At 37.3% G+C, this 16,451-nt stretch overlaps 1 protein-coding gene across 2 annotated transcripts in view; it reads left to right on the top strand.

The window, feature by feature from the left end:
• adam22 (ADAM metallopeptidase domain 22) overlaps positions 1 to 16,451 on the top strand; it is a 76,134-nt gene that overhangs the window by 13,847 nt on the left and 45,836 nt on the right. For both annotated transcript variants that reach the window (XM_046833493.1, XM_046833494.1), the window contains 2 exons: positions 10,385 to 10,451; positions 16,350 to 16,432. In XM_046833493.1, the coding sequence (XP_046689449.1) occupies positions 10,385 to 10,451; positions 16,350 to 16,432 (150 nt within the window). The remainder of the gene's footprint in view (positions 1 to 10,384; positions 10,452 to 16,349; positions 16,433 to 16,451) is intronic.

The following is a 16,451-nucleotide window of genomic DNA, read 5'->3' as shown; positions in this document are numbered from 1 at the left end:
ATAGAGAACGCCGTGCTGCCTAGATGGAGCGATGGTGCAAGAGGAGGTTGAAAAGAAAAAGACGGAACCTCTGCGTCCTTCATGCACTCTTAGGTCTGCGTTGTGGAGGTGGAGGAGCAGAGCACGCCTCCAGACATGATTATCAAGCACGGGTAATCTGAATGGAGAGGAGAGCAATACTGAGAAAAAAAAAAAACATTTTTGTGTGAGAGAAAAAATTATGAAAAAGGCTGCAGTGACATTCACCCCACCATGTCATCCTATTGTTAATGCTTACATTGGATTAATGAGATGATCGTTTATTTGGACCCAGTACAGTATCCACCAAATAAACACTGTAACAACTAACAAATATATGGCTGAACATGAACAAAGGTGATATGTTTAAAATACTAGGAAAATGTCATATTTTATAAACAGGGCTGGGATTGAGGGGGTGGTGCGAGAACAAAACCCCTCCCCCATCTCCAGTGAAAACGGTCACCTTTGTCTTCCATCTCTTTGTATTCATGTTGGATGGATCTGTATTTTATTCTTGTCAAACCAATTAGGTTTGAATAGTTTAAAGTATAATGCAAGTACGGTGAAAAAAAATTCAGTATGAACCATTTTCGATCGATAGGTGCTGCATATACGATTTGTTCATTCTGCTCTCTATGCTAGAAAAACGGTATTCAAGGTCTTTCGAAAATGTGTGGTTTGTGCTGTGCCCTTTCTCACTGTAAAGATCAATCCATACACATTCAAAGTAAATTTAAGACTGTATTTTAAACTGAATAAAAAAAACCCACAGCTTTCCAAATCAAAGCCACAAGATCACCAGTACTCCTTAACACGCATAATCTACTGACAATTTATGTAGCATGACGTTATCTGGTGCAAGACCCTCAGATTAGATACTATCTGCTGCTAAATCCTCAGTATCAAGAAAATAGGTGTTATTGTGCTTAAGAATGTGACTTAAACTTTTTCTACAGTACCAGATAAAAGATTAAAGCCTTTTACTTGAACTGCTGTTACGCCAGTGATGGCTTAGATTATCTACATCGCTAAAGGTTCCACATACCTTCACAATCAACAGCGCTAGCTTCTGCAGTCTCTTCTGTGCACTTTCGATGTGTGTAATATATTTTGTATACCAGGCCTTTGGTTTCTGTGTGCACTTTATTATGTAATCTGTGTATTTGGTTTTCTGGCCTGTCAAAAACGTAAGTGTCATTTAATAAATGCTGGACAGATGCTTGACAGATTTAATAAAGACATAGTCAAAAGTACAGAATCAGCAAGCAGGCTCAGAATCATTAGACAGGCAACATATTCAGGCGATGAATGAACAGTATACTTAGAATATACAGGCTAGAATTCAGAACTAAGAACCATACCAGTCAAAATTAGAAAATAGGACACAAAGGCTTGGTAAAGAGACAAAAGCACCTAAGTGTATTACTTTACAGTCGGCCGAAAAAGGCCTTTTAAACAGTGTAGATGTGTAGTAACTGGTGGGAATTGGAGACCAGGTCAGCCATGTTTGAAGGCCACAAGTCTGTCAATGACCTGACACTAGGGCATTAGCTAAATATGAGATTAAACAAATGTGTGTTGTTTTTGTGTCATTTTAGTGAATTAAAAATGTCTTACCTTTTTCGTTTTTCGTTTAGTTTTTTTAACCAAGAAAATGACTTAAACTCTACTGTTGCCACACCATTTGTTGTAGCTTGGACAGTTTTCTTCCATGACTAATCTTTTATTTAAATTTTTTACAAAAATAAAACAAACTTTATTTACACTTTACAATCTGACAGTAATTTAAGTATTTTATTATCAACTGACTCCATTCAGTGCAAGTCATCAGAGTAAAGTAGTGACCATACATGTATTGTGCTATATGGGTTCATGCAGTTATGCAAGGTACGCCAACATTTCTTGAATTGTTGCTCTCCACAAAAATGACTAGGCTATAAGAATATCGGTAACACCCTGTAACTGAGTTACAGTACAGTGGAGTTTTCCAAGACGGGTTCCTCTTGGAACAGACCTCGAAGTGTCCATCAAAAAGCTGGCTTTAAAAAACAGACGCATACAGTAAGTGCTGCCAGCATTGCTTTAGAGGTTGCAGAAGTGGAAGGTCTGCTTGTCAGTAATCAGACCACCCGTCGTCCCAGAAGGAAGCCTCTTCTGAAGCTGGCTCACAAGAAAGCCTGCAAACAGTTTGCTAAAAAGAAAACCTCCAAGAGCATGAATTACTGTATACCATATCCTGTGGTCTAATGAGACTAAGATAAACTTGTTTGGCTCAGATCGCGTCCAGCATGTGTGGTGACGCTGTTGTATGTCATCGGCACATTGACGATAGAACTTCATGTTTTTCTGCCTTAATTAATGTTGCTGATTGTAGCATTTCAGCATTTCAGGTCAGTTTATTACAGGTGGCTAGTTATCCAACTGTATACAATAATGACTGTTTATAGCTGTCTAATCCACAGTCCTAGAGACAAAAATTTCAAATTTTAAGGTAACAATTTAATGATACCTTTGAATTAATATAATTAGATTTTAGTATCCTTTGACTGAGACTAGCATTTTTATAAAGAATCTGAAGAAAGATCTACGGTTAATAAGTAAATGATGGCGTGTGTCAGGGTTATGACCAAATCGCTTTGCTAGCCTTAAATAGTTAGCACAGCATTTTATTAACATGAGTATAATCAGCTATACTAATTCTAGATTTTATATGACGAGTTATATTCTGTGGAATTGTATACTGTACATTAATGTCACTGAACAAATGCCCATTTTTCCATTTCCTTCACCCATATTACATTGAGGTATTTTCCATCTCTTTTAACCTCAATTTTATGGCAGATTGACAGGCATAATTGAGGACAGGCCAGATCAAAGGTCTGCTATCTGAGTAATGATAATGATTCCATTAGTGTTTTGTGGAAACATCCCCTTTTGTCCAGAAACAATGTGGCAACATGGAACACGGTGGATTCAAGTAATTGTGTGTCTTTGTCAGTCATGACTTTTTACTTTTCTGTGTGTGTGTGTGTGTGTGTGTGTGTGTGTGTGTGTGTGTGTGTGTGCGCGCGTGAATTGACAGCGTGATCCTGTTTTAAGCAAAGGAAGGCTGGCAGATAAAGGAGTGACCCTATGCACCCACATTAAGCCCTCAATTTCTGCTTTAATTAGTGAACATGGCAGAGATGCCACTATTGCACCACTGTATCATGTAACAGTGCTGTTGAAGTGTCAATTCCAATTAGTCAGCAGATGTTGATTTATTTTCTTTAACAGCAGCTTTGACAATAGTGCTGGCCACAATGCACTTGGTAGATTCTATGTATCGCAACTTTGAACTTCAAATAAGAGAGACAAAAGACAGGAGAGCGAGGAAACAACTGTATATAGCTATTCAAATGTAAGTAAAAACACAACCAAACTTGTTACTTTTGTGTTCCACAACATTAGACATAGCAAAATAGGTGTGGTAGAACAGAAATCAAATACTTCAGGACAAATTGCTGTTGGAAAAATTATAATCTTCACACTCATCACCTCACTCTTTTGCCAGATTTCACTCTGTTGCTGGTCACTGTTGTGTTTTATTCCTCACTTATGCAATTCCATATAATGCTGCACTTTTTTTGTTGTTGCTAAGAGCTAATGAGCGATAATTGGGACATGATACAGATTTTAGTATGAGCTTGCATACTGTGAGTGCAGGTTAGGTGACACTGATAAATTAGGTGTGTATATTTTTGGATCTGTGCACATCTTGCATCTTGTAGCTGCTTGATACTCACAGTACAGATCAGTTTTCAGGTTCTGGCATTCTGTAGATATTTAAACATATAATCCTGTATCATAATTAATTCGTATTTTGAATGTATATATCATGTTATATTATTGTGTGTGTGGGTGAGGTTCAGATAAAGGTACAGCCATATCTTTTGCTTTGCTGAGGCTGCAGTTTGGGATTCTCAGGGGGCCGGATGATACTGTAACACGCTGCAGGCTTTTAAAGCCGTACAGCAAAATTTCAAAGAGCTGAAATGTTCGTTACACACAGCACTGGTCCATGGAAGTGGCTAGAGGCTAAAGCTGGCACTATGGATTCTTCAGCGTTTTATGTCCAGCTTCAATAATTTCTCTTAAAAGGAGAAAATCCTGAAAATTCTGCATATCAAGGGAGTGAATGAATGAATGAAGGATGAAATAAGTAGAACAGTTAAAGTAGTAAATTAAATATTAAATGTAAAACATACACACACTTGCATAAATCCAAATGTTACCCAAATGGGGTCTAATAAATGTAAACTATTTCATTACATTTTTCCATTTATTCACTTTTATTCAATCAATTACATTTTTGTGTCAATTTAATTGATTACTTGATCTAATTAATAAAAAGTGTACTGCATTAATTACATTTATTCTATTTTATTTTTGTAAAAATAATATAAAATATAATTTTATATATTATTTAACCAAGCAGGCATTTTTTTAAAATTCACAAATGTTAAAAATAATAAACCGTGTTAACAAATAATGACAAGCAATTTTATGTTTTGCATGTCTTACCCCTAACTGTAGTGAAATTGAATCGGACCGCAACTTTATAACCGAGGTACGGACCGAACAGTGAATTTTGTGTGTGTTACACCCCTAACATTCACATATAAATGCATGTAATGTATTTAAATTTTATTTTGAATGTAGAAATGTCCATTGCAAACACTTTTTAGAACACTGCTGCTGCATTACTTTAGAAAACAATAGACAAAAAGGCTTTAACCTTACACACGTGCATTATTTAGCACACTTTTGTTACAGAAGTATCACACTAGCCGTGAGTGGCTATAACACTTCAGCTGAGTGTTTTTCCCTTGCAGCCTGACACGCGCTAATCCTGAGGCCCCTGATCATTAACTGCTGATGCTTTGCTGCGTTAATGCAGTGAGAACACTGAACTGCCAGGCTGGGTCATGTACATCATCTTTTCTTTGTTTGTTCAGCAAATGGCTTTAACAGCACAAAGCTGAAGTACTGGTTACAAGCAAATTGGAAAAATTCCTGTTTCTAAGCAATAACTGAAAACACTCTGGGAAACACAACACACGCTGATGATGAGCAGGTGTATTCTAAGTCAGTACTTCTCTAATACGCCCTCGTTTGTAAGGAACATGTAATGGTCACTGAAATGTTGAGACGCGCACGTCAGAACACGTGTTACGTGGGTGCAAATTAGATTAGAAATTTACAGAATTAGTATCATTCTAAAGAAATGTGTGTAGCTTCTGATTTCATTATTAACCTTCTAAAAGGTCTACAGACTTTTTTTTTTAATAAAGGAAATGTGACTCGTCTGGAAGAATCCATTTTTTATTGAGAATAAAGTTAAAGAACACAAAGTTCTATTCATCAAATCTAAGTGGTTAGCTCTTTCTTAAAAGAAGCCCTGGCACCTTCTTTTAATTTAGACAGGAAGTAAATGTCAGTTATTTCTCTGTGCAGCTATAGAAAAGAAGACCAATATAGAAACTAAGCAATCATCATAGACCATACAATAACCTGGTTGCATAAGTTTGTATACCCCTAGTACCTACTTATAATGGAGCACAAGGTCATTTTGAGCAAGAACCTACCAATCTGTAGTATGTTTTGCCAATTTTATTCAACTTTTCCATGTGGAGATAAAAATGCTCCAGAGCTTTCAAATCATTTCATGGGTTTTCTTTAGTATTTAGATCACAAAACCTGCATTTTTCACAGGGGTGCGTAGATGTTTTATATCCACCATGATTTTGGGAGAATCAGGGAAAAGTTTTGTGGTTGAGATTGTGTGCATGTGTGTGTGTGTGTGTGTGTGTGTGTGTGTAAAAGAGGGGGAGGGGAACGTAACAGATTGTCACGTTTCTCCTACAAATTATGCAAATCCCAAAGCAATTATAAAACCAAATTCAGTCTTCCACCAAACCTCCACACACACACACACACACACACACACACACACACACACACACACACACACACCAATGGCCTGGATATCACATTTTTCCTAACAAATGTATCTAAATAATAAGAGCTTTTGAAGAAAAATGAAAACGAATAATAGATTTAATTAAGAATCACATAAAATGGTACAGTCTTTGTTGGTGCCTCTTTCTCCAGGGCTTTTGGAATCACCTTAATTTAATACTCCCTTTAAGGTTATCTTAAGGTAAACCTAAGATTGTGGAAAGACAGATAGGAAAATTAAAGCAGTTATTGAAATGTCAGGGAAAGGTTGGGCAAAGGGAGAGGTGTGTGTGTGTGTGTGTGTGTGTCTTGTGTTTTATTGGAGGCCAGCAGTAGGCTATTCACATTCATCTCTCTCTCTCTCTCTCTCTCTCTCTCTCTCTCTCTCTCTCTCTCTCTCTCTCATGCTCTAATGTTTTCACTTTTGCACTGTTAGTCTTTCTAACCCTCCTACTCTTTTTTTCTTTCCACCCTCAATGTATCAACGTCACTGTTCTTTCACTCTCGCTGCTCTTTAATGGTTTTCTGACACCCTCATCACCTTCTGTTATGTCTTGGATTTCTTCCATTTCTTATGTAGTTTCTGAGTGCAACATTTAACACCATTGACAATGACTGGGAAATATGTAAAAAAATGTTTTGCTACTTTTTGCACTTCTGGTAGATGCCAAACTGCATTTCGTTGCTGTGTATCTGTACAATGCAATGACAATAAAGTTCTCTCTATTTATCTGTCTGTCTGTCTGTCTGTCTGTCTGTCTGTCTGTCTGTCTGTCTGTCTGTCTGTCCGTCCGTCCGTCCATACATCTATTTGCTACTTAAAAATGTAGTTTTTTTTTCGAATTGTCTTTTAAATACAAATTTTTTAACTTTTTTAATAAAAACTTGCACTAGCAATAGCAATTTCATGGCATTAATTGAAACTTTGCAGTGAATAAGCAACACACAATGCAACACAGTCCTACACCTGTATTGTTATTTTATTATATCTCAGATCTCTTTGTATCTAATCAACACACATCATTTTAACACACAATTTTTATTTAAAGAACATTTCATGAGTTTTATGCTATACTGGCTGCTTTTGCTTTGACTACAATGTCCAGTTTATGTGTAAAGCTTTATCTTGCTGAGCTCCTGGAGCACTATCATTGCCACTAGACTAGAAGAACATTTTGGGTAACTTTAGGAACTCAATCAGGAATGCAGAATTTTTTATATGCTTATAATGAGACTTTCTACTAATCCCAGATTATAGTATATTAATTAATTGTTTAAATTGATAGATGTCCTGTGTTCATCAACCCTCCATCTATTACCTTTGCTCTCACTCAAGTCAGGTCTCGTGTGTGTATATGTATATGTAACGTGATTACTTTCTTTTTCCCTCTCATGACATGTTTATGCCTCAGCCATGTTTATTCACAACTGTAATTGTCATAGTCATGGACTCATTCAAGATCAAATAGTGTTTTATGCTAATGTTGCACTTTACGGTTCCATGGGCAGTAATGCCATGCAATTCTGACATGTTTTTGGAATGCTGATTTAATTCTTTCTTATGTAAAAAATATCTTTTTTGTATTGTAAAAGAAAAATCAAGGATTTAGTGGAGAAATTACAGTAATTATATACAGGGCCGTATTTTCTAATGAGTTCAGTTTATAGTTTATTTATACTTTGATATATTATCAAATTATTATGAGTGACCTATAGAAGTTTTTTACCATCTAGACAGAGATTTAGTCTGTAGGTGCATGTGCATTGATGCACTAATTTAATGCTTATAGATTAAGAATGATGAAAAAATAAAAAAGGAAACCCAATTAAATTATTAACCATATTTGGATATATAACAACTCATTATCAGATAGAATTAATTAGTCTTTGAATTGAACGGACCTATTTTTTCATGTATTTGTAGTGGAGTATATTTAAAAATGGTGGTGCTTGCTCGCTTCTGACAAAACCTGGTGAACAGAGAGAATGAAATATGTTTCCTCTCAGTGCTTCTTGCCGAATAATGTGCTCAGTTTCATTTGCCATGCTACCGTCGGTTTCCGGTTGATGTTGTGGGAAGGGCTATTATGGCCTGCACAGAAGACCAAGCTCCTTGTGGATGTTTACATTTATAGCATTTGGCAGATGCCTTTATCCAGAGCAACTTACAACCGAGCAGTTGAGGATTATTGGCCTTACTCAGGGGGTCAGCAATGGTAGCTGTGTAGTGCTGGGATTTTAACTTGTGACTCTCTGAGTCCAATGCCTTAACCACTGAGCTACCACCTCCCAAATATAAAATATAAAACCAATATAAAACCAGAAACCATGTTCTTAGTGCTTGCATTGAAAGCATTGGAGAGCATGGAACATCTTTCATTTTCAGCCCATATTTTGACAAAGGTTACAAGAATATAATACTATTGTTCTATAATATTATAAAACCAAGCCATTAGGGTTGCATAAGCCAGTGCACTCTGAGTGCCGGTCCCAAGCACGGATAAAAGGGAAGGGTTGCGTTTGGAAAGGCATCCAGCATAAAACGTGCCAAATCAAATATGCCGATCACGAATCAGAATTAGTAGGAGAATGCTGACTTTATTGTCTTGTGGTTACTTGGTGACATCAGGTCATCAGTGTGTTGTAGTTCATTGCCAGTGATGTATATGGTGCTGTATACTGTATACTATATATAGGCTATTAAATATCTTCTGGGTAAAGCTGAAGAAATTATGTAAGCCATACAAAGCCTTGTACATGTGTGAGAGTGGGTGTGTGTATATAAGTGAGGCATTAGCCAGTGGTGGCCATCTCGGTTGTGCTAAGTCATTAAAGTTAGCTAATGTGCACTTTGGTGGCTTGCTATGATCCGACCCTGAGCATTAAGCTCTCTAACTCCCTCATCAATCACAAAGAGAGTAAGTAGTAGGTCAGGACCTGCACAGACCAGGATCTAACATCCTTATCCTTTCCTAATGCTTGACTATCCCCTTCCTCCCATAGACACTTACACCACTGTTATGTCGGCACTAAATAAATGTCTGTAAATGTGATTGAGACTGTGTACTGTGAACAGTGCTACAGTATATGCATACTTTTAGAATATGGATACATTTACAATGTATATTCTGTGTATACATGTATGCAACACTCCAATTGGAATATTTATTTGTATTTTTATGGATTTGGCCAGACTGGGCCAAACTGACTGGTAATTCAAATAAGCACTCTCCACAACCATGATGAGCTGAAAAGCATTTTAGAATGCATTCCATAACCCTTGAAGCAGATAGGCTATGTAAAGTTCATTTCTTGCTAGCCAAGAGCAGCAATCTAAGGCTACACTGGACACAGGCTCAACAAACCTAAATAAATAATCAAACAACAAACAAAAAACTTGATCCAGTCTTTTTTTTACTGCCCTCATCTAGCCTTTTCATATTGTTTAATACTGATTCAGCTTCTGAAGGTTAATTGCATCTTTTGAGAATAGAATTATTGGCTAACTAACGAAAATGATGTATATTAAACAAAGGTGTGAAACTGCATGATAGAACAAGGGAGTGAGTTCAGCACCATGGACAGTTCAGGTACCCTTACAAAGAATATTACAAATAGAGTTATCAAACACACACACACACACACACACACACACACACACACACACACACACACACACACACAGCTTCAGTCTCATTTTTAAAGTATGAATGAGATCAGAGGATGCATGGAGCTCTCTGCCCTAGATTCAAAGCTGGTGTGTGTGTAAGTGAGGTTATGTGAACATGCAGTTATATGCAAACCTCTGTGTGTGTGCGTGCGTGTGTTCATATATGCAGAGGTTTTATTAACATCTTTGTTCCTGTGTGTGTAAGTGAGGTTATGTGGAACATGCAGTTATATGCAAACCTCTGTGTGTGTGTGTGTGTGTGTGTGTGTGTGTGTGTGTGTGTGTGTGTGTGTGTTATGGTACATTATGGCCCGTCCCAGATTTGTATCTGAGTGAACTCCTTATGGGGTTCTTGCTTATGAAGCACACAAACTAGCACGTCCTTCACCGCATCCTGCTTCTGCTCTTCCACTCAATCCCTTCCATTCAATAAAATGTACAGAATCCATACAAACACATGAAATCTTGTTTCAGGTTTCAGCCCAAGCTTTTCTTAGCCTGTAATTGGCTAAGTTTATATAAAAGGCAGGAGACAAAAAAAAAAAAAAAGTTAAAAGAACACTGATCATGTCAAATAATTTAATAAAGCATCTACTCTGGTCCTGTTGATGGAAAGGCAGGAAAAGTAATTTGAAGAGCAGTTTGCCTTCTGGTTAATCCTGTTTTTTTCTTTCTTTCTGCTTTTCCCCACAGTGACCTGCTTTCATCAAAGTATGTGGAAAGGCATATTTTAGAGGACGGGAAATCATTCATCACCAAAGTAAGTTTCCATGCTGGAATGCTTTCTTATCCTGGTCAATAACTACAAAGATTCAGACATGTTTTTTGAGGACTGAATTAATGCGTTAATAACACATTAACGCAAATTTATTATAACAGCACTCAGTTCTGTTTGATCAATTTTTTATTTAATATATAAATAAATAAATAAATAAATAAATAAATATAAAAGAGACAAAATTAAAACCTTCAACGCGAGTCACATTTTTACATTGTTTCTTTACTGAGATATAAAATTAAAAAATAAAATCCAGAGGAATTATTTTTTTTTTTCATCACCAAACATTTGTTTTACTGAAGCGCCAAGTCTCAAATCAAGCACCAAAATCTGCCATGATGCACACATTCGGCAATTAAAACCGTCCGTGTGGAAACATATCAAAAGTTCACTTTGGTGTCCTGATAATTTTAATTTAATTTAATTTAAAACATCATAATTACTTTAAAACATTTACAATAATATTTTGTCTTCATGCTCTATGTTGAGTATGGTTACACTAATAATAATCATACACTAATAATAAGCATCCATATTTGTCTATGCCCATGTTTATTAGATTATAAAATGTTTTGGAGTAGAGAAGGTTGGAGACTTTTTTCCAGGTCAAAGGAACACTGAACCAACATGGCTACCATTCTATACTATTCCAGCCATTTGGAAAGAACTTCACCATGCAAAAAGACAATAACCCAAAGTATAAGTTCAAACTCTGTAAGCATTAATTGGAGACAGTCAGCTGGAGTGCTATCTATCATGGTATGGCTTGCTTAGTCACTGCACATAAATCCTATTGAACTGCTCTGGGATGAACCGGATAGCAAAGAAAGAAATCTCCAATTAGTGAAGATCACCTTTGGAAAGTTTTAACAAGTGTCATGGCAAAGTATTTCAGCTGAATGTAGAGAAACACACTGTCCGGATGGCAATAGTGTGTACATTTTTTTAATTATTATTTATTTAAGTCTGATGAACATCTGTACATTTATATATTTGTTTGGCCAAAGTAACTCTTAATACCGTTATATTACCTGGTTTGTTGCATAGAAACAAAAGGAACATGTATGTGTCACCAAAAAAAAAAGCCTAGGAGTTTCCAAACATTTAACAGGTCCTGTATATACACTACATGAACAAAAGCAATTTGCTGACATAAAATACCCGATTAAGTAGAAATTAATGATATCTGATTACACCTGTTTTTGCTGATGTCATCAAGGTTTATTTTAATAAATCATAGCCTGGGTGTGTATGTAAATCAGAACAGGAATTTGTTCTCAGACAAAGAAGATGCAGAGAGATCCCGGAGTAGGTACATTTCCTGCCCCCACCCACATATGCACAAATAACTGGAGACAAGCTCACATTGTCCTACTTATGCATTCTGGGACCGGCATTCTAATTCTTTCCCCGAGTGTGTGTGTGTGAGTGAGTGAGATTTTCTCTGATTAATTATAGTATGACAGGCCAGAATATCCATCTGGAGACTTGTTCTCACACACTTTAGCTAGTTTAGTAAGGTGCAAGGCAGAAAGAATTGAGGAAAAAGTGCTAGATTTTTTTTTATGATTACAAAGATAATCCCCTACCTGGTGCATCATTTTGACACTACAATTATTCATATGCATAAGCGGGTTCATAAGCCATAATGTGGAAGGAAATGGATTAGATGAATACATAGACACAGAGCCAGAGGATGCAGAGTAAGAACTGATGTCATGAAAGGTTGGGAAAGACAAGCTCTGAGTGAAAAGAAGCAGATGAATTCTAGAGCAGAAACACAGTTATATTTAGCCGTCCTCCATCCCTCCTTCTTCGTTTCTCCTCTCTATGTATCTATCTGTCTCATTTCCTGTTTACATGCAATCCAAGATTTTCACTTCCTGCTTTTTTTTTTTTTTTTTATGAAAGAACCATGCCATGCAGAATCTGTCTCTCTGTTTAATGATTGTTGTAACAAAAATAATATTTAAGTGAGAGTGTGTGCGCATATATAAATGTGTGTGTGTGTGTGTGTGTGTGTGTGTGTGTGTGTGTGTGTGTGTGTGTGTAGGGGAGTTAGTGTTTGTAAAATCTCTAATGTCTCTCTCTAAATTTTGGTGCTTCCGAGCACTGTTGCATGCTGGGTCATTAGTCTGGAAGCCTGGCTCCAAGCCAAATCCTCACCCTTCAGGAAATAAAGAGGGAAAGAATAAGATGGAGAGAAGATGATATGTGTGGATGGGTGTGTTTGTCTGTGTGTGAGACAGAGAAAGAGAGAGAGAGAGAGCATGAGAGAGTCTGTTTCAGTACTTTTAGCCAGGATTTTCCTTCAAGTCGTTTAAGGAATAACAAATATAATATATTGAGAAGTAAATAAAAAAAATGGGGGAAAAAATGCAAGGATGATGCAGATTTAGTATAAGGTCAATATAGACATGAATTAATGGACAGAGAGACAGACCGAGCATGTGTGTTATATCGATTTCCCAGGAAAATGCAGCAGGAGCTCCATAGGGAGGAAAGAGAAAGAGAGAGACCCCCTTAATCTTAATGGCAGCCAAGCACTTATGCTGAGAAGCATTTCTGTAAATCATACACACACACACACACACACACACACACACATAATAACTCACGCTCATATTAAGCTGCTGGGCATACCGTCAGCATATTGACTATATGTATTGTATTGTCAATAGCGTTCACTTAAATAAGAAACTGTCTCAGCACTCTACACAGGTGCACTCAATATGACGTGATACACTTTATTACATTGCAATATTTTTCCACCACGATGCTCTTTTCATTTATACACTATATGGACAAAAGTATAGGGAGACCTGACTGTTCCTGCAATACGTGGTTCTTCTCCAAACTGTTACCACAATGCTGGAGGCACACAATTGTATCGGACGTCTTTGGTATGCGGTATAATACAATTTAGCTTTCACTTGAACTTGGAAACCCAAACCTGTTCCAGCATGGCAATGCCCCAATGCACAAAGTGAGCTCCATGAAGATCTGGTTTACATGCATTGGAAAGGAAGGATCTCAACCCTCTTAAAAATCTTTGGGATTAATTGAAACACTGACTGCACCCCAGGCCTTCTCACCTACATCAGTACCTGACTTTACTAACACCCTTGGGGCTGATGAACACAAATGTCCACAAGCACGCTCCAAAATCTAGTGGAACATCTTCCCAGAAGAGTGGAGGGAATTAAGAGAAAATTAGGACTAAACGTGGAATGCGATGTTTAAGAAGCAAATACCGAACTTATGACCAGGAATTTGAGGTTGTAGTGTGCACAGGATCACCAAAACTGGACTTTTATATGTCCAGTGTAGTTTCCGACACCCTACCTATAGATGGAGTTCTTTTCAATTGGAGAACGCTCCGTGCAGCTTGGATTGGTTCCACCTCAACAGTCTAAAGATCCATCAAATTACTGAGCAATTTAAAAGTTTTGAGGATGGATTTGGACTCTGATATCACTTAGTACTAGAATGGCCTAGGACCACAGGTTGCATAAACAGTTTTGAATTTAATGCACACCTCAACATTGATGAAACTGTAATGAATGGACATTGGGGGCACCCAGATGAGGATGGGTTTTCTTTTGAGTCTGATGTTTTTTTCCTCATGCCAATTTTCACGGAGTTTTTCCATACTTACATATATAAGGAACGAACTTATAAAAACGTAGACACTTTTTTTTTTTTACAACTTTAGGACCGCTTTATCTCTGTAAAACTGCTTTGAGATACAAAAAAAAAATGATTGAATTAAATTTCAGCTCCCTTTTCTTGGTTAATTGGTGTGGAAGTTATCTTGCCCTTCTATATAGGATATAGTACATTTACCTCAAGTTTCGGAATTTTGTGCATACCGCGATGCTTTTCAGCTCACAACAGCTTTAAAGAGTGCTTGTTTATGCTACTATAACATTCCTGTGAGCTCTTCGCAAGGTTCTCGAGAAGTTTTAGGAGCTCAGTGGTTAGGATGTTTTACATCTCCTCAGGTGGTTGTGAGTTCAACTAACACCACTGCTGGGTCCCTAAGCAAGGCCCTTAACCCTCAACTTCTCAATTGAGATAGCTGTAAGTTGCTCTGGATAAGAGTGTTTTTTTCCAAAACTCATAAATGTAACTCTTTTGTTGTTAATAACTTTTGTGCTTGCAAACGTGTCATTAGATACATACTGCAAACTACAATGTTAAACATACAACAATGTTAAAATATGTTCATGTGTGCAGCAACACCAGAAACCAGGCAGCATATTAGAAATAATTTTAGAATCTGCTATAATAAGCTGTTGTACACTGGGATATCTCGCTATAATCAGTACTTTCTTCATCTCACACTATACATCAGTCCCTCGTCTTCATGTGATACAAATTTGCAGGTCACCAAACTTTGGAGTGCAAAATGTGAAACTCCTTCGCACTGAGCTTGCGTTTCCGGTTGCGTACATCGATCAGGCATAACATAATGACATTATAACATTATGAGTGGGGAAGTGAATATCACTGATTATCACTTCATCATGGCACCTCTTAGTGGGTGGGATTTACTAGGCAGCAAGTGAACAAATTATCCTCAAGGTTCATGTTACAAGCAGGAAAAATGGCCAAGCGTAAGGATTTGAGGGAGTTTAGCAAGGGTGAAATTCTGACGGCTAGACGACTGGGTCAGAGCATCTCCAAAACTGCAGCTCTTGTGGGATGTTCCTGGTCTGCAGTGGTCAGAATCTGACAAAGGTTGTCCAGTGGTGGACCCGCGAAGAGGTCGTGGGCTGTTCATTGATGCACGTAAGGAGTGATGGCTGGCCCGTGTGGTCCGAACAGACGAGCAACTGTAGCTCACATTGCTGTAGAAGTTAATGCTGTTAATGTTCAAAGGGTCAGGACTGTTTTGGCAGCAAAAGGGGGACCAACACAATATTAGGCAGGTGGCCATACTGTTATGTCTGATCAGTGTGCATTGAATGGAGGTCAATGAAACGTGATCTATTATATAAACATTTCACATATTGAGTCCATATCGTTGCACACAATTACAATACTACCTAATACTACCATATTCCAGTTCATAAGAAACTTACCTGCAGGAAGGAATTAGCTTATTTATTGTTTATTTTGTCATAAAATGTTCACACTCGTCTATTGGTATGTGAATGGAGTCTGTGTTGGTGATTAGCATGCAGAGACACACTTGCAATGTCTACAAGGGAATATAGTGTGTGTGTGTGTGTGTGTGTGTGTGTGTGTGTGTGTGTGTGTGTGTGTGTGTGTGTGCGCGCGTGCGCGTGCATGTACTGATGAATTGCCTGCCATTCAGTTTCTTAGCAACGTGACCAGGTTGTTTGTGTTTGTATGTGCGTGTTTGCATAATTACACTACAAGGCTAAATGACTTTGCATATCTCTTATAGACACCTCATCAGGGACACAAATGTTTCCATTAGTAAAATGTTATAGAATCCGAGCCACATAATGAATATTAATTGTGATTGGCATGATTTATTTGTCCTTATGGACATTTACAGCATTAACACTTCAGTATGAGAATAGTTAACCTCTGGTCAGACTTCTGATCAGAAGGTTGTGATTTCAAATCCCAGAACCACTAAGCTGGCTCCTTCCTGGTCCCCCCAGCAATCCCTTAACCCTTAATTGCTTAGTCCAAATATATAAATGAATAATAAATGAAATAAGTGTCTCTGTATAAGAGCATCTGCCATATTATGTAAATGTAAATATAGTTAACTGGAATAAGGCTGAATTTCAAATTAAGACGTTTTGATACAGAGTATGGAATATTTTTATGTAAGTTTATATATATTTATACTGGTTACAAATGACATTAAATGCACTTCGTATGTGTGTTTTCTCTCAGGGTGGAGAGCACTGTTACTACCATGGAACAGTACGAGATATTCCTGAGTCCTTTGTAGCTCTTTCAACTTGCCATGGAATGCAGTAAGTTTTCTTTACACAC

This window comes from Silurus meridionalis, chromosome 21 (assembly GCF_014805685.1).
Source record: "Silurus meridionalis isolate SWU-2019-XX chromosome 21, ASM1480568v1, whole genome shotgun sequence".
Lineage (NCBI taxonomy): Eukaryota > Metazoa > Chordata > Actinopteri > Siluriformes > Siluridae > Silurus > Silurus meridionalis.
The sequence above is the reverse complement of the archived record's forward strand: the minus strand, read 5'-3'. Positions and strand labels throughout refer to the sequence as shown.